We start from the raw sequence: 23,698 nt of genomic DNA, 5'->3' as shown, positions 1-23,698 counted from the left end.
ACTCATAGAAAGTGCAGAAACGCATCTTGGAAAGATGGGGAAGTCAATGAATTATTCAGTGAGCTGTGATCTGGGAGGGAGGAACAGCGTTCTACGCGTGCCCTTTTTCATTTCAACAGATAAAACTCTTGCCTTGTTGGCTCCCTGTTGATACTCAGTACCTTATTATTAGGAAAACAAAACAGTAACAGAACCACCTTAGGAAAAGGCAATCGGCTCCCAGAGCCCTTTTGTCTTGTTAGTACAGTTAATGGGGAAGTGAACTCCCTCCAGAGTAAAATAAAACCATTTCTGTTCTCTCTTCTATAAACAGACCTTGAATGACAGGAGGATTTTAAAAATTGTTTTCTCCTAGCCAAGATCATCCGACCAGCCCTTCTCCTGCCTCCTCTTCTCCTGTTTCCTATTTGGGAGGACATAGACCCCAGATGTCCCACTGCAGAGTCCCCGTGTAGGAAGGTCAACCCAGTGTGAGCTCCAGGTAAGAGCTGGGAGTGGATGAAAAGGCCGGTCTCCCCGACGTGCAGATAGTCAATGTCCTTGAAACAGACCAGGGCCTTGCTCCTAGGGGCTCTGGCTCTATTATACCCATTCCCAGCAGATGACTGATGCACATGCCTTGTACCCATCACGTCCAGTGGCTTTTTCACCCCTTCCCCACTGAGACAGACCCACTGGACACTGCAGGCACCACGGACACTGAGGGAGCCTCTTGGTTCAGATGCTCCACTATCCACATGAGGTACTCAAATCATGGCTATCTAGTTCCATCAGATACGGGCTGCTGCTTCTGTGTGTCTATTCCCCTTCCTAAGCATACCTGGTCCCACTGATAAATTACAAATGACAACCATACATTGAAACAAGGCACCAGGTACCAGCCCATGTGGGGACTGCACATGGCAAATCTCTGAAGACACTGTATGAGGCTGTCTTTGAAACCCAGGGATGCTTTTCAATGACCCTGAAAAGTGCCCTTCAGAAACAAGAAGCCACGATTGGAGGAGAAGCAGCATTCTGGAGAAAGATTAGTCCCTCCTCCTAGACTGATGGCTCACTATGAAATTCCAGGTTGTTTCAACAGATGGGGCAGATGTTATAATTTATGACATCTGGAAATTATCCAGATGAATCTGAATTCCTAAAATAAAAGCTATTCTGGAAAATTATCACCAAACCTGGGCTAACTAAGGTCAAATGCCTTTTAAGATGAGGTCGTAGTTACTATAACTGAAACCTTCCAAAAGCCTGTTAGCCTTACGCACAGATCTTGGTGCCACCTAATCTCCTGGGACACCAGGACCCAATCAAACGTATTGGTGGCAAAGCACAGGTCATAGCAGAGACTCCTTGTACACCATGGGATTGGGCAGGTTCCAAAGGGAAGTGCCCTGGAGACTAGGCTTTGAATGATCCAAGAGGTAGTTTGTCTTTGCTTCTTTTGCTTAGTAAGAGGATTACTATTCCTTAATAGCAAACCAGCTTGGTGCAGCTAAATACACAGGTCAATGTACAATTTGTCATGAATCCATCAGGGGCAGCGTGTGCATTTGGGGTGTCCTGGTTGTGATTACTGGCAAGCAGTTAGGTTTATCTGCTGGGATAGGGAATTCTTGAGCACAAAACCAAAATCCTAGGTTAGATACTGATCACTGAGGACTCAATCAATGTTTTCTTTTTCTTTTAAACAATCACTCAAGCTGCAGTGCAGTGGTGCGAGCTCAGCTCACTGCAATCTCTGACTCCTGGGTTCAAGCGATTCTCATGCCTTAGCCTCTTGCGTAGCTGGGGTTATAGGAGCCCACTACCATGCCCAGCTAATTTTTTGTATTTTTAGTAGAGACAGGGTTTCACCATGTTGGCCAGGCTGATCTCAAACTCCTGGCCTCAAGTGATCTGCCCACCTTGGCCTCCCAAAGTGCTGGGTTGGCCAGGCTGATCTCAAACTCCTGGCCTCAAGTGATCTGCCCACCTCGGCCTCCCAAAGTGCTGGGATGCTAGGTGTGAGCCACCGCACCCGGCCTCAGTCAACCTTCTCATGGTACTTATCCCCCAAGCTGCCCTTTGCACAACTCTAAGAATTCTGAAGCAGGGGTCTTCCCCCCAGCCCTAAAGGCCATGACATTGGTGCTGCTTCCCTCTGACCTGATCTCTCTCCACACAACTTAAAAGAACCAAACCTGAGGTACTAGGAGGATTTCTGTGCTAGTGAAAAGGGATAAATAATTTTTTTTTAAGACAGGGTCTTACCCCATTGCCCAAGCTGGAGTGCAGTGATGCGATCATGGCTCACTGCAGCCTCAACCTCCTGGGTAGCTGGGACTGCAGGCACGTGCCACCGTGCCCGGCAAATTTTTGTAGAGATGGGGTTTCGCCATGGTGCCCAGGTTGGAATATTTTAGTCCATCAGTTTAGTGAACCAGATTTTCACCCAGGCAACAGTCTGTTGATTTTACAGTTGAATCCAGGCCGGGACTGGCAGACCTCTGGCAGCCCAGAAGAAAGCAGATGTTACTGCGTGAGGTCTGATGGGCAGCGTCTGGCCCTCAAGAGCCTGGGGCAGAGCAGGAACTGAAACTCCTGAGAGCCTACACAAGAGCACCAGCACAGGGGTTCGTCACAGCTGGAGAAGGTCCTACTCTGCTCTCTGTGTGATAATGCAAATAGTGCCACATGTGCTACTGAGCACTGAAATAGGGCTTATTTCTGATTCATTTTGATGTCAAAAGCCACCTGTGTTTAGGGGCTACCCTAACTGGATAGTGTAGCTCTAAACCTCTCTAGAATGAACATTTTGCCCAGGTAAAGGCCCCAGGGAACTACTTTTTGCATAGGAGAGGGTAAACATACCCAAGAACCTGAAAGTAACTCAAACTCCAGTAGGCTCCAGTTGGAAATCCAAGTGGTAATAACTGCCCCACAAAGCGGTTCAGTGGTATCTTTCTCCACAGCTTCCTCCTGGAAAACTCCTACTCACTCGGCAAGCTTCAACTCAAGAGCATGACACGTCCTGATCCTAGCCTGGGCAGTCAGTCTCAGTTTCTCCTAGACCTGCTGTGCACCTGCTGCCACCTCCATCTGAGCACTCAAGTGGTCAATGCAGGGTCTCACCTGTACTGATCTCCATCTGTGTACTCAGCTAGTTTTCGCTTCTATCCAAGAATTCACAGAACTTTCTGCCATAACTGTCCTGCCCTCCCCGACTTCCTTGTGACCTCCTCGAGGCCAACTACTCCATCTTATTTTTACACACTCAGCACCTGCCACTTAGAAGATGGCCAGAAAAGGGTTTAATGAATGCTTGTGTCTTATAATCAAGTCAGAAACTTCCTTCTCTGGGACACTTCGGTGCAGCCACTTCCTATAGTCTAAGAATTGTGATCACAGGGACAAGAGATGCATTTCGTCTTTCTATGAAGTGCCACCAGGTCTAAATATTATTTGGGTACATTTGTACAACTCCTGTGTCTGGAAAATGTGTGTTTAAAAATCAAATGGAAGACAGCCAAATAAAGTTTGTATTACTTCCTTTCATCTTCACAGCAACCCTACATAGACATATTGTTATTATCCTCAAATAATGGATGAGAAAACTTGCATACCCTGCTGAAGGGTAGGTCATTCGGGTAGGTCAGGAGAAGCACTGGGATTAGACCCAGGCTGGCTGACCTCAGGGCCCACGCTGTCACCCATTCTCTCAGACAAAACACCTGCTTTGCACTGGCGTACCATACTGTTCAGCGTGCTTCCACTGCATTTTAGAGTTGTTTTCTCTAAAAAGCAGAGCTGATGTTATCATCATCTCTATTTTATAGATGAGGAAATTAACGCAGAAAAGGCAAGTACCCAAGCTTGCAGGATTAGCAAATGACACTTCCAGGGTTTTTGTCTCCTATTGTAGGGTTTTGCTTTTTAACCCACCAGGCTTATGGAATTTTCGTGGAACGAACTGAAAATAAAATAGGTCTTTATTTCACAAAGCAGTGTTCATTTCTCACCTTGGCAACTTAAAGAAGATGCATTTTTCACTGGTTACAGATGTGTAGTATGCCTTGATGTGGGGACAGTGACTCTTCCAAAATCTAAGCTTAGCATTCATGCTGCTGAGGACTGAGAAGCTCCTTAGTAAGTCAAGGATCAGAACTATTAGCATTATTCATCCTCACTTCATTATCTTAAATGGCTAACACTTGTTAACTAGGGCTTATTATGTGCCACACAGTTCTTCATGCTTTACAAATATTAACAACAAATTACATCCACATACTTAAGCAGGAACAACCCCTAATGATCTGCATTATACATATCAGGGACAGAAGGAAACAGTCATGTGACTGCCTGAAGCCACACAGCTAATTAACGGGGGAACTCAGATTTTGAAGCCAGGCACTGTGGCCCCAGGGACATGCTCTTAACCACTATTTACTTACTTTCCCTTGGCATAAAGAAGTGAGGTGGCATCACCTGGCTGTGTCAGAAGAAACTGTCAAGAAAGCATGTGATAGTACACAAATAAAAATTAAGGCATTTGATGGTCATGGCCAGGTGCCCTGTCTCACACCTGTAATCTCAGCTCTTTGGGAGGCTGAGGTGGGAGGATCACTTGAGACCAGGAGTTTGAGACTAGCCTGGGCAACATGGCAAGACCCCATCTCTACAAAGAAAAAAACAAAAAATATTAGCTGGGTGTGGTGGCACACACCCACATTCCCAGCTGCTCAGGAGCCTGAGGTGGGAGAATCACCTGAGCCCAGATAGTCAAGGCTGCAGTGAGTTGTGATCACACCATGGAACTCCAACCTGAGTGACAGAGCAAGACCTTTTTTTTTTTTTTTTTTTTAAAAGCATGTGATGACAAAAGTTTGAAGACAAACACATGCCTTTTAAAATACTAAAACAGTAGAATCCCTTTTCTATTCAAAATTCCAGGTGAAACCCCCAAAACAGAATCTCTCTTCTTAGGTTCTCACACACCCACTGTACCTGTCCCTTGCCACTGAGGCCCCTTTAGGCAACCTCAAGACTCCAAGAGCACGACAGGGAACTAGAAGGGTCCAGTCCTGGGTGTGTGTAGTGGGAAACTTGGGGCTCCCAGGCACAGCCACTGCCATCCTGTCATAGTGTCAGGATGAGGACTCCAGTGCATCATCGGCAAAAACCCAAGGAAGAGCTTGGGGCCAATGGGCTATTCTCCACATTACTGGCAAACATAGTGGCATTTTTGCAGGAAGCCTGCTGCACTGAGTAATTTATGAGAAAAGTCAGGTTCTTCCAGGAAAAAGCCAGCATTGCATAGAATGTTCTGCAGAAAGCTAACTCTTCCGAAATCCAAATTAATGTGTGTAGTTTTAGCCTCTTTGTTTCATCTTCTCCAGCTGCTTTACAATCTGAACAAATACTAAGCAATTTTACAGGGGGACCATGGAGAATAATTTGGACAAAATGTGCTTTGCTTTAATGACATTAATGTAGGTGAAGCCTTCATGCCAAAAGGAGCCCTGCCCGGGAATGGACTTCCAGCTGTCCTTCTCCGCCACATACAAGCAGTGATATACTGTTGCTGGCCACAGCCTATCTACTCCATAAAATGTGTGAATCATCCATGTAAATGAGGCAGGATATATATGTCATCTGAGGTTTAAGAACAAAGAGGCTTTAAGAAATCACATAAATAACTACTTTGTGCTCGGTGAACACAGAAGCTTGAAAATCCCTTTGTGACAGGTAGGCAGAATATTGATGGCCCCACAATTAAGAAATCTCCATTCTTCAGCAAAATAGTCAAAGGACAGATGATCACTGAGAAGCTCCTTAATAAGTCAAGGATCAGAACTACTGACTCATAGGTCTGCTAAGATCTTAGACTGAAAGAAATTTTGGGAAGCCTCCATGAGCCCTTCTTAATGCAACCTATTGAGTGACATACGCTCTGTCTGGGGTGGTATCTGTCCCCGTTTTGAAGGAGCTGTGCGTGACAAACTGTCAGGAATAGAAGGGAAGTGGGGAGGAGTGGGACACAGGATTCTACCTTAACAACCATCTGTAGGGAACAACAATTCCAGAGAATAACTACCTCCAGGAGGTTCAGAGTAACCCTCTAAAGAGTCAGTGGAATGTATCAAAAAATGGAAGAAATCAAAATAGCTGGAGTGTGGCCAGGCGTGGTGGCTCAGGCCTGTAATCCCAGCACTTTGGGAGGCTGAGGCGGGTGGATCACTTGAAGTCAAGTTCGAAACCAGCCTGGACAACATGGTCTCTACAAAACTTAGCCAGGCATACAAAACTTAGCCAGGCATGGTGGCACATGCCTTGTAATTCCAACTACTCCTGAGGCAGAGGCAGGAGAATCATCTGAACCTGGGAGGTGGAGGCTGCAGTGAGCTGACATGACACTGCACTCCAGCCTGGGTAGCAGAGAAAGAGTCTGTCTCAAACAAAAAAAAAAAAAAAAAAAAAAAAGCTGAAATGTGAACTATATTGCTATTCCACCAAAGTAAAAAGGATGTGCTTGCTAAGTAGCTTAAAATATATATAAAGTACTGGTGGGACCAAATCACCGGGAGGGCAGGTTCAGTTGCATGCCATGACAGCAAAAGACAGCTAAAAGAAACAAATCAAGATGGAGAGATTTCATCAAAAATCTAATTACATCTACATTTGAATAAGAGTGTTCATTAAATTTCAGAGGAATAATGATCAACTATTGATACATAAAGCAAATGTGTACAATTTTGTTTAAAAATTGTTTATAATTGGAAAATTTCTAAATCATAAACTTGTTTATACACAGATTTCTATCTTTTTACCCATCTTCCCACTCCCAGTCCCTGCCAGTTTCTCGGCTCCAATATATTGCTTTATTTTTAGCAGAAATAGGCAAATGTTGATAGAATGAAGAAATGAACCTGTGGTGTTCTGGACAGAACTTCAGATCTCAATTTTATTTATTCTTTGGCCCTGTCTTGGGGAACTTTAAAAGCATATTAGTGGGTAAAATGAATTATGTATCTACATACTTTGGAGACTCATAATCTGAAGCCAGAATAACTGGGATGACTCTTCAGTCAGCAGGATGTTAAGTTTGGCCAGAAGGACTTTCCAACATTATTTACTTAGTTTACAGATATTACAGACTATAAGGTCTTTCTTAAAGAATGTTGGAATCTGGCTATCAGATGCAAGAACCAAATGAATAAAACAAGCACTGCATTTGAAGGTCAAGACAGTCCCGACCTGAAAAAATGGTCGTTCAAGGACAACGGGATAAGAAGAGATAAAGGATGACAAAATTAGGCAGATTTAAGCAATAACAATATTTAGAAGATCACAAATCCAGAAAATGGGAGCTATTACTTTAGAAACGCTAACACTAACCCCCGTCTCTTTGCGCCGTCCCTCCCAAACCCAAGCCCAACCTTAACCTGCAATGTCCTGCCAAACTTGCCCAAAAACCTTCTTTCTCTGTTGGTGAGGGTGTTGACCCTCTGTCCTTCCAAATTACTGTTTGCTTCTGAGGTGGCCTCCTAGCTTTTAAAGACAGGCCCCAAATAAACACTTGTAGAAATAGCATAGGGCAGTTTTTGCAGTAATTACAATCTATTTTATTGAAGTGCTGCTTACTTACAACACTGTTACTCAAAATGATAGGAAAAGAAAGGTAGGGGAACAGGAACGATGAACTTAAACTGCACAATTCTGATAAATCAAAATAACAAACACCAGGTATTAGGTACTATTCCAAGCACTTTACATAATATTAGCTGATTTACTTTATAAAAACAACCCTATGACATAGATTAGTATTATCCTCCTCATTTTACAGAGAAGAAAACCCAACTCAAACCTAGGTAATCTAGTCATTACATTTCAAAATCCCTCCCCCTTAATTTTTTCCCCCTTTTGGGAGCCAGACACTAAAGACTAGGACATTCAAAAATAATTGCATATATGGAGAAAATCACAACATGACTATTCATGGCCATGGAAAGGTACAGGCTCAAAAAGGAGCTGTGAAGACCTTAAGTTTGTACCTCAGGCTGATCCTTGACATAGAGAAAGCCTATAACAATAGAAACAAAAAAATAGAAAGAAAAAAAATAGTAAGCCTTGGGGAAGAGGAAGAATCAGATTCCCAGAGTTACCACATTATTACATTCAAATACCCAGTTTTCAGCAAAAAATCACAATGCATGAAAATCCAAAGAAAAATATGGCCCATTCAAAGGAAAACAAATCAGAAACTGTCCCGGAATGAAAAAGGCCCGATGACAGATCTACTCAAAGACTATGTATGCACAAAATGTAAATATAAAGAGAAAACCTTAAAAAAAAAAAAGGAAAAAATCCTAGAGCTGAAAGTATAACTAAAATGAAAAATTCGCTAGAGGAATTCACAGGCAGATTTAAGTGGGCAGAAGAAAGAATCACTGAACTTGAAGACAGGACAATGGACATTATCGAGTTTAAGGAACAGAAAGAATAAAATGAAGAAAAGTGAACACAGCCTAAGGCACCTATGGAACGGCATCAAATGACCCAATATATGTTTTGTGGAACTATCAAAAGGAGAAGGGGGCAGAGAGAATATTTGAAGAAATAATGAAAACTTCCCAAATTTGATGAAAGACATTAATATAAATATCCAAGAAATTCAATGAAATCCAAGTGAGATGAACTTAAAAGAGACCCACACTGACACACGGTACAATCAAACTGTCAAAAGACAAAGATTGGCCAGGTGTGGTGGCATGTGCCTGTAGTCCCAGCTACTTGACAGGACTGAGGCAGGAGGACTGCTTGAACCTGGAAGGTCGAGGCTGTAGTGAGCCGAGATCATACCACTATACTATAGCCAGGGTTACAGAGTAAGACTCTGTCTCAAAAAAAAAAAAAAAAAAGAATCTTCAAAGCAGCAAGAGAGAAGCAACTCATCACATACAAGGGATGGTCAATAAGATTATCCCCAGATTTCTCATCACTAGTTTTGGAGAACAGAAAGCAGTGAGCCAATAAAGACGCTCCTCAACTTATTTTATGATGGGGTGTTTACATCCTTATAAACCCAGCATAAGTTGAGAATATTGTCAGTCAAAAATTCACTTCATACATCTAACTTACTGAACATCATAACTTAGCCTAGCCTACCTTAAACATGGTCAGAATATTTACATTACCCTACAGTTTGGCAAAACCATCTAACACAAAAACCATTTTTAAAGTGAATATCCCATGTAATTTATTGAATATTGTACTGAAAGTGAAAAACAGAATGGTTGAACAGGTACTTGAAGTATGGTGTTTACTGAATGCGTATCACGTTCACACCATCATAAGGTAAAAAAATCGTAAGTCAAACCATTGTAAGTTTAGGACTATCTGCATATTCAAAATACTAAAAGAAAAAACAACTGTCAATCAAGAATCCTACTGATTCTTGATTCTTTTGGCCAATCCTGGAAAAATTGTCCTTTAAAAGTGGGAGACAAATTAAGACATTCTTGGGTAAACAAAAGCTAAGGAAGTTTGTTACCAGTAAACCTGCCATGCAAGAAATGTCCAAGGATGCTACATGGTGAAATGAAAGGATGCAGACGGTAACTCAAAGCCAAATGAAGAAACAAGTAACTCAATAAAGGTAAACACATAGGCAATTATAAAAGATAGTATTACAGTAACATGGTTACTATCAAAATTAATGCAGCAGCATATCAACAGGATCATATACCATAACAAGTAGGATTTATTCCTGGAATGCAAGATGGTACAATATATGAAAATTGATCAGTGTAATACACCGTATTAACAGAATAAATGAAAAAAATACATGCTCATCTCAGTGCAGAAAAAGTATCTGACAACATGCAACACCCTATCATGATAAAAACTCAACAAACTAGGAAGAGAAGGAAACTACCTCAACATAGTAAAGGCCATATATGAAAAACCCACAGCAAACATCACAGTTAGTATTGAATGACATTTCTTCTAAGATCAGAAATAAGGTAGGGATGCCCACTCTCGCCATTTCTATTCAACTATTCCTGGAAGTTCTAGCTACAGCAGTTAGATAAAATAAATAAAAGGTATCCAAATTAGAAAAGAAGAAGTAAAATTATCTCGGTTGTCAGATCATACAATCATCCATGTAGAAAACCAGAAAGATTCCACAAAAAACTGTTAAAACTAATAAATGAATTAAGTAAAGTGGCAGGATACACAGTCAATACACAAAAAATCAGTTGCATTTCTATACACTGACAATGAACACGCTGAGAAGGAAATTACAAATCAAATTCCATTTACACTATCATCAAAAAGAATACTTACGGCCGGGCGCCATGGCTCACGCCTGTAATCCCAGCACTTTGGGAGGCCGAGACGGGCGGATCACGAGGTCAGGAGATCGAGACCATCCTGGCTAATACAGTGAAACCCCGTCTCTACTAAAAATACAAAAAATTGCGGGCGCCTGTAGTCCCAGCTACTCGGGAGGCTGAGGCAGGAGAATGGCGTGAACCTGGGAGGCGGAGCTTGCAGTGAGCTGAGATCCGGCCACTGCACTCCAGCCTGGGCGACAGAGCAAGACTCCGTCTCAAAAAAAAAAATTAATAAAAAAAAATTTTTTTTAAATACAAAAAATTAGCCGGGTGCAGTGGCAGGCGCCTGTAGTCCCAGCTACACGGGAGGCTGAGGCAGGAGAATGGCATGAACCCGGGAGGCGGAGCTTGGAGTGGAGATCGCTCCACCGCACTCTAGCCTGGGTGACAGAGCGAGACTCCGTCTCAAAAAAAAAAAAAAAAAAAAAAAAAACAGAAAAAAAGAATACTTAGAATTAACCAAGGAAGTGAAAGACTTATACAATGAAAACTACAAAACACTGATGACGGGGCACAGTGGCTCATGCTTGTAATCCCAGAAGTTTGGGAGGCTGAAGCAGGTGGATCACTTGAGGTCAGGAGTTCGGTAACAGCCTGGCCAACATAGTGAAACCCTGTCTCTACTAAAAATACAAAAATTAGCCAGACATGATGGTGGGAGCCTGTAATCCCAGCTACTTGGGAGGCTGAGATGGGAGAATCGCTTGAATCTGAGAGGCAGAGATTGCAGTGAGCAGAGATCACACCACTGCACTTCAGCGTTCCAGCCCAGGCACCAGAGCAAGACTCTGTCTAAAAAAACAAAACAAAACAAAAAAAACAGCAACAACAACAACAAAAAAACCAACTACAAAACATTGCTGAGATAAAGAAGACATAAGTAAATAAAAACACATCCCATGTTCATGGATCAGAAAACTTAAGATAAAAATACTATTCAAAATGATATACAGATTCAGTGTAATCCCTAACAAAATCTCAACGACATTTTTTGTAGAAGTAGAAAAACCCATCTAAAAATTCACGTGGAATCTTGAGACCCCAAATAATCAAAACAATCTTGAAAATAGAAGAAAAAACTGGAAGACTCACACACAGTCATTTCAAAACTTAACGCAATGCTATAGTAATCAGAACAACGTGGTACCAGCATATACACAGACTTATAGACCAATAGATTATAATAAAAAACCCAGAAGTAAAAATGCTTAGATGTGGTCAAATGAATTTTGACAAAGGGGCCAACACCATTCAACAGGGAAGGGGCAGTCATTTCAACAAATGGTGCTGGTAAAATTGGATAACCATGTGTGAAAGAATGAAGTTGGACCCTTATCTAACACCATATATAAAAATTAACTCAAAAGGGATCAAAGACTTAAATGTAAGACCTAAAGCTGGAACACTTTTTGAAGAAGACAGAGGGTCAAATCTTCACAACATTGGATTTGGCAGTGATTTCTTAGATATGACACCAAAGGCACCAGCAACACAAGAAAAAAAATAGGCACATTGAACTTCATAAAAATTAAAGCATTTTATACATCAAAAGACACTCTCAACAGATTAAAAAGGCAACCCATAAAACAGGCAAAAATATTTTTAAATTAGATATCTAATAAAGGATTGATACCCAGAATATACTGTATAGAGAACTCTTATAATTCAACAAGAACCCAATCCAAAACTGGGCAAAGAGTTCAAGTAAACATTTTTCAAAGAAGATATACAAATGGCCAATAAGCAAATGAAAAGGTGCTTAACATTACTAGTCATTAGGGAAATGTAAATCAAAACCATGACAACATATGACCTCCCATCCTCTAGGATAGTTGCTATGAAATAAAAAAGAAAAAAAAACAGTCATAGTGACTCATGCCTGTAATCTCAGTTCTTTGGGAGGCTGAGGAGGGAGGACTGCTTGAGGCCAGGCATTTCAGACCAGCCTGAGCAACAGTGAGGTCCTGTCTCTACAAAAAATTTAAAAATTAGCCAGACATGGTACTGCAGGCTTATAGTTCCAGCTGCTCAGGACGCTGAGGTGGGAAGATCACTTGAGCCTAGGAGTTCGAGACTGCAGTGAGCTATAACTGTGCCACTGTGCTCCAGCCTAGGCAACAGACAAAGACCTTGTCTCTTAAAAGGCTCACGCCTATAATCACAGCACTTTGGGAGGCCAAGGCGGGTGGCTCACTTGAGGTCAGGAGTTTGAGACCAGCCTGACCAACAGGGCAAAACCCCATCTCTACTAAAAATACAAAAATTAGCTGGACGTGGTGGTGCACACTCGTAACTACAGCTACTCGGGAGGCTGAGGCAGGAGAAATGCTTGAACCCAGGAGGCAGAGGTTGCAGTGAGCTGAGATCACGCCATTGCACTCCAGCCTGGGCAACAGAGTGATACACTATCTCAATAATAATAATAATAATAAAAACAAATCTCATCCAAAAAATTCTTCCCAGAAACATCCAGAATAATTTTTGACCAAATATCTGGGACCATGGCCCAGTCAAGTTGACCCATAAAATTAATCATGGAGGCATCTTTCTTGGTGAGACTGTGCTGGTCTGCTTGCAATAGACAACATTGAGTTGAGCAGTTAGTTGTCTCCTTAATGAAGCTAGATTGAAGTTCTCAGTGTAATCAGGCAAAATAATCTCAGAAATCCTCAAAACCACAGGCATGAAAGAGATCATACAAATTTTAATTTTTTCCCTTCATTAAAAAATGATTTTTCTTATGAAATATTTTTAACACAAAGAAAGTACCAAGAAAAATACAACACCAGTGATATAACAAATGTTATATCTATTCTCCAGGTACAATGAATATTAACAGCCATATTTACTTCCTATCTGTTTTTCTTAAGAAATAAAACTTGCCAGGGCAGGCATGGTGGCTCATACCTGTAATCCCAGTGTTTTTGAGAGGCTGAGGTAGGCAGATCACTTGAGGTCAGGAGTTTGAGACCAGCCTGGCTAACAAGGCAAAACCCCATCTCTATTAAAAATACAAAAATTATCTGGATGTGCTGGCAGGCACCTGTAGTTCTAGCTACTTGGAAGACTGAGGCAGGAGAATCGCTTGAACACAGGAGACAGAGCTGGCATTGAGCCTAGATGGCGCTACTGTACTCCAGCCTGTGCTGGGCAGCAGAGTAAGACTCCATCTCAAAAAAAAAAAAAAAAGAAAATCCTGCCATATAGAATTAAGGCCCCCTTTGTTACTTTTTGATCCCATTTCCTTTCCTTGTCTCCTTCTCCAAGGGTGAACTTCTCTTCTGAAGCTGTGATTTCCATCTATATTTTATGCTGTAAACGTATATATTGTAATGAAAACATACAGTATTGTGCTTAACATTTAAATGGGATCCTGTTACATGTAATGTTTTCTTCCAACGTTGTTATTGGGATTTGTCCTTGCTTGTACATATAGACAAGCTCATTCATTTTACCTATCATGCGGTATTTTTTATATATATATATATATATATGTATACATGCATATGATGCACATGTATCATTATTCATCTCTTCTACATTTGCTATAACTTTTTTACTATTACAGAAAATGATGTGGTGTACACCCTTGAACATGTCTCGCTGTAAACATGATCATTTCTTCAGAGTATATATCTAGAGGCAGAATTACTATGAGGTAGGCTATGTGCATCTTTAATTATACTGCATATTGCTAAATGCCCATGAAACTGATTATACCAGTATATACTCCTACCAGCTGTACTTGAGAATGTTTCCCTGTGTACTTGCCAGTTCTTGATACTGCCAGATTTTGATTTTCCATTCCTCTTATGGGTGCACAGTGGAATCTTATTTTAATTTGTACTAATTTATAGTGAGATTGAGCTCATATTTTACTGGCTGGATAAGTAGGTCTTCTGTAATTACTTACACAGATCTTTTGACCATTTTTCTAGTGAATTGATTTTTTATATTGACCTGTAGGATTTCATATATTGTAGATACTGATCCTTTGTCAATTATATGAGTTACATATGTATTCTCCTAGTTTGTGACTTGTCTTTTGACACATTTTAAGGGAGAGGGGTTTTTCATTTCAATGAGGTTAAATTTAGCTATTTTTCCTTCATGGTTTTTGCTTGTTGTGTCATGCACAATCCACCCATAATTTATTTTTGCATATAATATGAGACATGGAGACTTTATTATGTGAAAGTATGTACTATATAAAATTTACCACCTTAACCATTTTGTTGTTATTGTTTTGAGACAGAGTCTCACTCTCGTTGCCCAGGCTGGAGTGCAGTGGCATGATCTTCGGCATACCGTAACCTCTGCCTCCCAGGTTCAAGCAATTCTCCTGCCTCAGCCTCCTAAGTAGCTGGGATTACAGGCACTTGCCACTAAGACTGGCTAATTTTTGTATTTTTAGTAGAGATGGAGTTTCATCATGTTGGCCAGGCTGGTCCTGAACTCTTGACCTCAGGTGATCCACCCGCCTCGGCCTCCCAAAGTGCTGGGACAACCATTTTTAAGTGTACTATTCAGTGTTAAATACATCCATAATATTGTACAATTGGCCACTTGTGGTGGCTCCCACCTATAATCCCAGCACATTGGGTGGCCAAGGCAGATGGATCCCTTGAGGCCAGGAGTTTGAGACTAACAACTCAAACCTGGCAAACTCCATCTCTACAAAAAAAAAAAAAAAAAAATACAAAAAAATTTGCCAGGCATGGTAGTGCATGCCTGTAGTCCCAGCTGCCTGGGAGGCTAATGCAAGAGGATCACTTGAGTCTAGGAGGCAGAGGTTGCAGTGAGCCAAGATCACACCATGCACTCTAGCCTGGAAGACAGTGCCAGATCCTGCCTAAAAAAAAAAAAAAAAAGTTGTACAGCTATTATCACCATCCATCTGCAGAAGTCGTTTCACCTTGTAAAACTGAAACTACCCATTTAATAATGCTCCATTCACCACCAACCCCCAGCCCCTGGCAACTACCACGTGCTTTCTTTCTCTGTGATTTTGACTATTCTAAATACCTCATATATGTAGAATTGTACAGTATTTGTCTTTTTGTGACTGGTTTATTTCATTTAGTATCATGTCCTCAAGATTTATTCATGTTGTCATATATGTCAGAATTTCCTCCCTTTTTGAAGTAGAATGATATTCCATTCTATGGATGGACCACATTTTGCTTTCCCATTATCTGTTGCTTCCGTGTTTCAGGTATTGTGAATAGTGCTGCTGAGAACACAGGTGCAGAAGTATCTCTTGGAGAGTCTGCTTTCAGTTCTTTTGGGTATTTACCCAATGGAATTGGAATTTCAGGATCATAGGGTAATTCCGTGGTTTTACTTTGTAGAAACTGGCCATACTGTTTTCCATAGTGGCTATGCTGTATTATTTTACCTTCCCACCAACAGTGGCTATGCTATATGATTTTACCTTTCCACCAACAGTGCACAAGAATTTCAATTCCTCCCCATCCTTGCCAGCACTTGTTATTTTTCTTTTTCTTTTCTTTTTTTTTTTCTTTAAGGTCTTAAAAGAAAAGGTCTTTTCTTTTAAGAGACAAGGTCTTTGTCTGTTGCCTAGGCTGGAGCACAGTGGCACAATTACAGCTCACTGCAGTCTCGAACTCCTAGGCTCAAGTGATCTTCCCACCTCAGCCTCCTGAGCAGCTGGAACTATAAGCCTGCAGTACCATGTCTGGCTAATTTTTTAATTTTAACCTGGCCTTGGATGAGATTTAAATGGGAGGACTTGGAGTAAAGCAGATTACCCTCCATAAGTGTGTGGGTTTTGTCCAGTCAGTTGAAGGCCTTACTATGACAAAGGCTGACCTCCCCTGAGCAGGAAGGGACGCTGCCAGCAGGAGGCATTTGGATGGAAAAGGCCATTCCTCCCCACATGTCCAGCCTTCCCTCCTACCCTGTCAGATTCGGGACTTAGCAAGCCTCTATAATCACTTGAGTCAATTCCTTAAGAAGTCAGCCAAAGGGAGGCATGCAGGAAGAGCAACTGCAAGAACCCTAAGGTAGGGACAATGTGGTGTGTCTGCGGGATGGAAGGGAGGCCTGGAGAGGTGACCAAGGCAGGGACGGTGGCTTAAGATGGGTCTGGAGCAACAGACAGGGGCAGATCAAGTAGGCATTGTGGATCACAGGGAGGAGTTTGGAACTTTTTCATTGTAAATCTTCAATTTACAATTGTGTAAGTTTATGGGATACCAGGTGATGTTATGATTTATGAACCCAATGTGGAATAATTAAATCAAACTAATTAACACATCCATCACCTAAAATACTTAGCATTTTTTTTTTTCTGGTAAGAACATTCAAAATTTACTCCTTTGGCACTTTTGAAACATACAATACTCTATTAACTACATTTATCATGCTGTGAAATAGAACTCTCTGTTCTCTTCTCTGCTTCCCTAACCCTCCCCATCCCCTATGTTCCTTCTCTCCATTGATAGCCCAGCCACCTTCTTCCCAGCCACAAAAGCCAGAAGTCCAATAGTCTTCAATCCCTTTGTCCTCTCCTACTCACTCCCATCCTTATCTCGAGCTTAATTGAGAGAAAAAGATGAAAGTATAAAACTTTGTGGGATGAAAAATTAGGCAACCAAAATAGCATCTTACGAAGGGTAATTCATGGTGGATGTGACAAAGGAAAGAAGATAATAAACCTACAAAGGGCTACCATTTTAATATTTCAGAATAGGTTTCCTGGTGATAATTATATTTCAAGGAGATAAGATGTGATGCATATTCTCTTTATCCTGAAAATGTGAAATTGTATCTTCTTGAAACTGAAAATAGAGATGTATACTGACTATGTGGCTATGTCCTGGTTATTAATTATATAGTTTTTTTTTATTTTGCTTATGACTCTGAAAAATATGTGTATAAGTGAAAATAAATCAAAAATAAGCACACCTGAATGAGTTACTTTATGTAAAACTCAAGAGTCATATTTTTTAACCAAAGCTCCAACTCGATTTTTAGTCTGTGTCTTCCTAGCTTTCAGCCTTTCGAACAGAACTGCCTGTTAAAGTCCCAGGGTTTTTAATAACAACTGACATTTTCCATTTCTTACTCCCTGCTGTTAAAAAACTACCAATCTTATAATCAGAGATGACAGCCTCTTCTGTCCAAAGACACAGAAACTACAAAGTGGCTGATTTCCTCGGTGCTTATTTTAAAAAGGAAAGCAAGGCATTATCAGACAGCTGAGACAGCCACGGCTAATGCATAATTGCCCCACGTTCTTTCTGTTCATCTCTGACACCATCATCTCTTCCCCAGTGTCTGAAAGCAGAAAGGAAGGAGGCTTGCAACTTCATCCTGGGAAGGAGAAGGGACTCCTCTGGGATGGACACTTAACGAAGTCTGAATCGCCAGAGAACAAATACTTCCAAGAGAAGCCAGACAGTTCCGCTGTGACAGCAGACAGACAGTTCCGCTGTGACGCCGGACAGACAGTTCCGCTGTGACGCCAGACAGACAGTTCCGCTGTGACATTCTGACCTCACAGCCCTTTAGGAGAAAGCCTATCACAAATAACTATTCCTTTTAGAAAGTTTCCCATGCTATGTGTTTGGGAGTTTACTATTGTGGTATATTTATGTGTGAGATGACACTACTTCAAGGAAAGATGTCTTAAACATAATTCAAACCAAGACATCCTGAGGACAAACATAACTCTGGGAGGGGACCGTATTTTTGTTTTAAAGCACCTTTTGTTGCCATATAGCCAATTAGTCCAATTCAACCATGGACCTTATGGAAGTCAACTGAGCCAAGAAGCCACTCACTTTTCTTGAGATCCAAGAAACAGAGAGGTCCATGAAGTATCCGCTGGGTGGAAGAGGGGCGTGAGTCAAGTTTCTTGAGTCAAATACAGAAAATGTTTACTAACTGGTATCTGCTCAGGATCCAACCACCTATGTTGCACACTCAGCTACATACTGGAAACAAGGTGATCAAAGCCAGTTTTCACTTACAAGACCACAAAGTTCAACTCCTTCATTTAACAGATGGGGAAAATGAGACTTAGATAAATTGGTTTCCTACAGAAAAAAACAATGATTTGTTCAAGGTTGCTCAGCCAGCGTCCTATCCAGCTTCCCACCCCCATAACTGTGTCTCCCTCAATGGAAGGAAAATGTGGCCATTTGATGGAAGTTGCAATCAAACAACCGAGTGGTAAGTCACCAGGAATATCACTTTTCCCTCCCGTCCTGTGGGTTTTATTTGTGGCGATAAATCTATCCCACAGTGAATACAGTGCCCGTGAATGCTGACTGCCTTCTAAACAGTCATGAGAATGCAGCTTACTGAGGCGTCTTTGAAACACTGCTTTGTGAAAATAATCTGAAAGACTCTTTTTGGGCAGCACCAATAAATGGAAGCTTTTATTCTGTCTTCCTGGTGGATTAGCACAGCTTCATCCGCCCTGAGACGAAACACCATTGAGGAAATCTCTGCACTCACCATGGAACCAGGGGGCTATGGTGTCTGAAGTTTTCTGGTAGCCTGCTCGAAGTGGTAGCTGCTCCTCTTTAAACCACCGGATGATGTCCTCTTGGGCAGAGCTGGACACTGTCCTCACCACTCCCTGATTTCTGTTATTTATAAAAGTTTTTCAAGTTAGATTTAACTAATTTGAAAATAATGCCCTCAAAAGTCATATATATATGTGTGTGTATATGTACACACACACACATAGACATGCATATATATACATGCATGTCTACAGACACCAGAGGTGCTTTATACTTACAAATATATATACATGCAAATATATATACGTGTGTGTGTGTGTAGAGAGAGTGAGAGAACGGGAGGGAGAGATAATTACATACATTTCAAGATCTAATTCAATGACCTCAGCTAACAGGAGGCTGGACCCACTACACACCACCATTATACACCTCCTCAAGGGCAGAAGAGGAAGGAATATAAATCTGTCACTTGTCCTTCCAGTCTTAAAGGGCTAGTTATAAGAATGATCCACTGCTGTGTTAACACATAGATTTAAATTCATTTGTATAGGAATTAGAAGCTCCATTAACTTTCAATTAACATCTGAAAAAAATAAGCATTAAAAGGCAAAATACACTTTTACCCCAGCACATTTTCCTGGAAAGCATGTATTTGCAAACAAAAGAAATCAAATGCAGTAAGACAGATTTCTTTCCTCATGTTTGCATTATTTGGTTCACTCTTGTTTCTCTTTCCACTAACCTCCCTGACTTGCTTTCTCCTTTTCCACCCTTTGATGACATTTAGTTCTGCTAAAAAAATAAAGAAAGAAAGAAATATAAAGTAAAAGGAAGAAGAGTATTTGAAGTTTGGTAAGACAAAGATACAGGCAGCAGAATCATTCTGAAATAGATTCAGTAGCAGAACTTAATTTCTAGGATGTAAGTCAATTTCTACTACAAAGAGTAGCCTTACAATGTAATAAACAGACTTCCAAGTCCTACTCAACAACCTACTAATTTTGAGCATAATTCAATTTAAACACAACACAACCACCATTGCAGTCAGTGAACTATCCTGTCTGTAGAGGCACCTGCTGGGAGACAAGCGTCTATTTGAGCCATTGAGATGGGCTCTCCAGCCACCCTCCATAAACAGATACTGAGGGGGTCCAGTATCAGCTCCATCCCCTGACACTGAAGTCAAGGAACTACCCATTCCCTGCTGGGATCCATTAGGAGACTAGGAGACACACTTGTCTGCGTCATTAAATCAGTCTTCTGTACTGGAGTCGCTGACCAGCTTCCCCACACAGCCCCTGTACCCTCCTTGAGTTCTTCCTCAGGTCCATCAAGGAAGGAGAGCTGTGTAAATCATAGAGCCCTTGGGAGACTGGCAGCAAGCCTGGGCTTGGAGCGCCCTCTAGCGCTAAGATGGCTGCATTGGTCACAGGCTCAGGAAACATCAGTCGGCTTAGAATTTCTGGAAGGGCCTCTGTAAGACAGGCACAAATAAAGCCAGGCTGTGGAGAGTGGAATAAAAGCCTAATCCTTAAATGTGCAGATATTGTCACACATACACAAGCATCAAGAAGATTCAAGAAAATATGACCTCACCAAATGTACAAAATAAGATACCAGAGGTTGAGCCTAAAGTCATAGAGATGTGTGACCTCTGAAACAATTCAAAATAGCTGTTTTAAGGAAGGTTAACAAACTTCAAGAAAGAACAGAGAGTCAATTCAAAAATATATCAGGGAAATTTAGCAGAAAGACTGAAGTAATTTTAAGAAATCAAATCCTGGAGCTGAAAAAGGCAATGAATAAAATGAAAAATGCAATAGAGGGTTTCAATAGCACACCTGATCAAATGGAACAAATAATGAGCCAGAAGACAGGCTATTTGAAAATACACAGATCATAAAAAAGAAAAGAATGACATGAAGAAAGCTTCTGGGGTCTGTGGGGCAACATCAAAAGAGCAAATATTGGAGTTATTAGAGTTAAAGAGGGAATTCAGGAAGACAAAGGGGTTAAAAGCTTATGCAAAGAAATAACAGAAAACTTTCCAAACCTGGAAAAAAATTAATAGCCAAGCATAGGAAGGTCAAAAGTCACCAATCAGATTCAACCTACACAGGAATACCCCAAGACATACTATAATGAAACCCTCAGAGTGCAAAGACAAATACAGGATCCTAAAAGCAGCTAAAGAAACAAATAACATATAAGACAGATCCAATATACTCGATAGCAGACTTCTCAGAAGAAACCTTACAGGCCAGAAAGAAGTAAGATGATACATGCTGAGCACTGAAGGAAAAAAAAAATGCAACCAAGAATACTGCACACAGCAAAGTATTCCTTCAGAAAAGGAGAGATAAAGATAGTTCCAGACAAACAGAAGCTGAGGGAATTTACCACTACCAGACATGTCCTATAAGAAATGCTAAAAAATAGTTCTTCAAACATAAACAGGATGCTACCATGATTTTTGTTCTAATACTATCATCATGATGTGTAAACCACTTATATCTTCAATATGAAGACTAAAAAGTGAACTACCAAAAATAACTTCAATAATTTCAGATACGTAATATAAAAATGTAAATCATCACATCAAAAATACAAAATGCTAGGAGAGAATGGAGGTAAAGTATACAGTGTTTTTGTTTCTTTCCTTCACAAAGTTAAGTTTGTAAGTCTCTAAATTAACTTGTTATAACTATAGGATGTTTTCTGTAAGTCTTATAGTAACCACAAAGCAAAAACCTATAACAAATACACCAGAAATAAAAAGCAAGGAACCAAAACGTACTACTAGAGAAAAGTGCCTAACCACAAAGACCATAAGAGAAGAAAGGATCTACAGAATAACTAGAAAATAAGAAAGAAAATAGCAATAGGAAACCCTTACGCATCAATAATTACCTTGAATATCAATGGATAAATTCTCCAATTAAAAAGCATAGAGCAGCTAGATAAAACAGGACCAAATTATATGTTGCCTACAAGGGGTTAACTTCACCTGTAAGGACATGCATAGTCCGAAAGGGAAAGAATGGGGAAAAAAAGGTTGTATGCAAATGGAAACCAAAAGACAACAGGAGTAGCTACATATATATCATATAAAATAGACCTGAAGCTGAAAACTGTAAGAAGAGACAAAGAAGGCCAGTATACAATGATAAAGAGTTCAATACAGCAAGAACAGTTATAAATATATATGTACTCAATTAACATAGAAGCACTTAAATTTAGAAAGTAGATATTAATAGACCTAAATTGGGAGAAAGACTGCAATACAACAATAGTAGAGGACTTCAATACCCCACTTTCAACAATGAACAGATCATACCAACAGAAAATCAATAATTATACCACACTCTAAAAGGTGCCTAACAGACATTTACAGACTATTCTGTCAACCAGCTGCAGAATACACAGTATCTCAACAGCAAATAGAATACTCGCCAGGAATATATTAGGCCATAAAACAATTCTTAAATTGTTTTAAGTTAAAATTTATCAAAAAATCAGTAATAGGAGGAAAACTAGAAATAAATATGTGGAAATTAAACATGCTCCCGAACAACCAATGGGTCAATAAATAAATTTCAGAAACCAAAACTTTTCTTGAGACGAATGAAAATGGAAACAACATACCAAATCCTATGGGATACAGCAAAAGCAATTCTACGAGTGATGTTTATTCCAATAACCACACATATCAAAAAAGTAGAAAGATCTCAAATAAGTATTTATTGTCGAACCACAAGAACTAGAAAAACAAGAACAAACTTGACACAACATTGGTTGAAGGAAATATAATAAAGGTCAGAGCAAAAATAGATAAAATAGAGACTAAAGAACCATACAAAATACGAATGAAATGAAGAGTTGGTTTTAATAAAATCGACAAACATTTAGCTACACAAAGAAAAAGAGACGACTCAAAATCAGAGATGAAAAAGGACACATCACAACTGATACCACAGAAATAAAAAGATCACTAGAGACTATTATAAACAACTATATGTCAACAAAATGGAAAACTTGGAAGTAAATAAATTCCTGGACACATACAACCTAGCAAAATTCAATCATGAAGAAAAAGACAACTTAACAGACCAATGATGACTAATGAGATTGAATCATTAATAAAGTATCCTATCAAAAAAACCCCAGGACCTGATAGATTTCACTATCAGTGTTTTTGTTTCTTTCCTTCACAAAGTTAAGTTTGTAAGTCTCTACCAAATCCTATCAATCATTTAAGGAAATACTAATACCAATTCTTCTCAAACTATTCCAAAAAACTGAAGTTGGAGGAATTCTTCCAAACTCATTCTATGAAGTCAGCATTACCTTGATAGCGAAACCAGACAAAGAGACAACAAAAAAGAAATCTAGAGGCCAATATTCCTGATGGTGATGAACACAAATACAAAAATCCACAACAAAATACCAGCAAACCAAATCCAACAGCACATCAAAAACATCATTCACCATGATCAAGGGAAATTCATCTCAGGGATGCAAGGATGGTTCAACATAAACAAATCAATGAACATGACACATCACATTAACAGAATAAAAGACAAAGACCACAAGATCGTCTCAATAGACACAGGTAAAGCATTTACTAAAATTCAATATCCCTTCATGATAAAAACCTTTAAACACATTAGGTATAGAAGGAATGTACCTCAACCCAATACAGGTCATATATGACAAAATCACAGTTTACATGCTGAAAGAGGAAAAATGGAAAGTTTTTCCTTTAAAACCTGGAACAAAACAAGAATGTCCACTTTCATCACTTTTGTTCAACATAGTACTGAA

General features: G+C 40.2%; 1 protein-coding gene and 1 long non-coding RNA gene across 8 annotated transcripts in view; one reads left to right on the top strand and one right to left on the bottom strand.

Annotated features, from left to right (window-relative positions):
* SH2D4A (SH2 domain containing 4A) overlaps nt 1-23,698 on the bottom strand; it is an 82,847-nt gene that overhangs the window by 3,396 nt on the left and 55,753 nt on the right. For 5 of the 7 annotated variants that reach the window (XM_065518970.2, XM_065518972.2, XM_045397964.3 and 2 more), the window contains one exon: nt 18,864-18,994. In XM_065518970.2, coding sequence (XP_065375042.1) covers nt 18,864-18,994 — 131 coding nt within the window. Of the gene's footprint in view, nt 1-18,184; nt 18,440-18,863; nt 18,995-23,698 lie in introns of all 7 variants that reach the window. The other 2 variants (XR_012417114.1, XR_012417115.1) reach the window with 1 other exon arrangement.
* On the top strand, nt 101-11,396 carry LOC123575164 (uncharacterized). Its single transcript, XR_006700303.3, has 2 exons — nt 101-481; nt 2,952-11,396. It is a non-coding gene; the product is annotated as an uncharacterized lncRNA (long non-coding RNA).

The sequence above is a fragment of the Macaca fascicularis genome, chromosome 8 (assembly GCF_037993035.2).
Source record: "Macaca fascicularis isolate 582-1 chromosome 8, T2T-MFA8v1.1".
In the NCBI taxonomy this organism is placed as follows: Eukaryota; Metazoa; Chordata; class Mammalia; order Primates; family Cercopithecidae; genus Macaca; species Macaca fascicularis.
The sequence above is the reverse complement of the archived record's forward strand: the minus strand, read 5'-3'. Positions and strand labels throughout refer to the sequence as shown.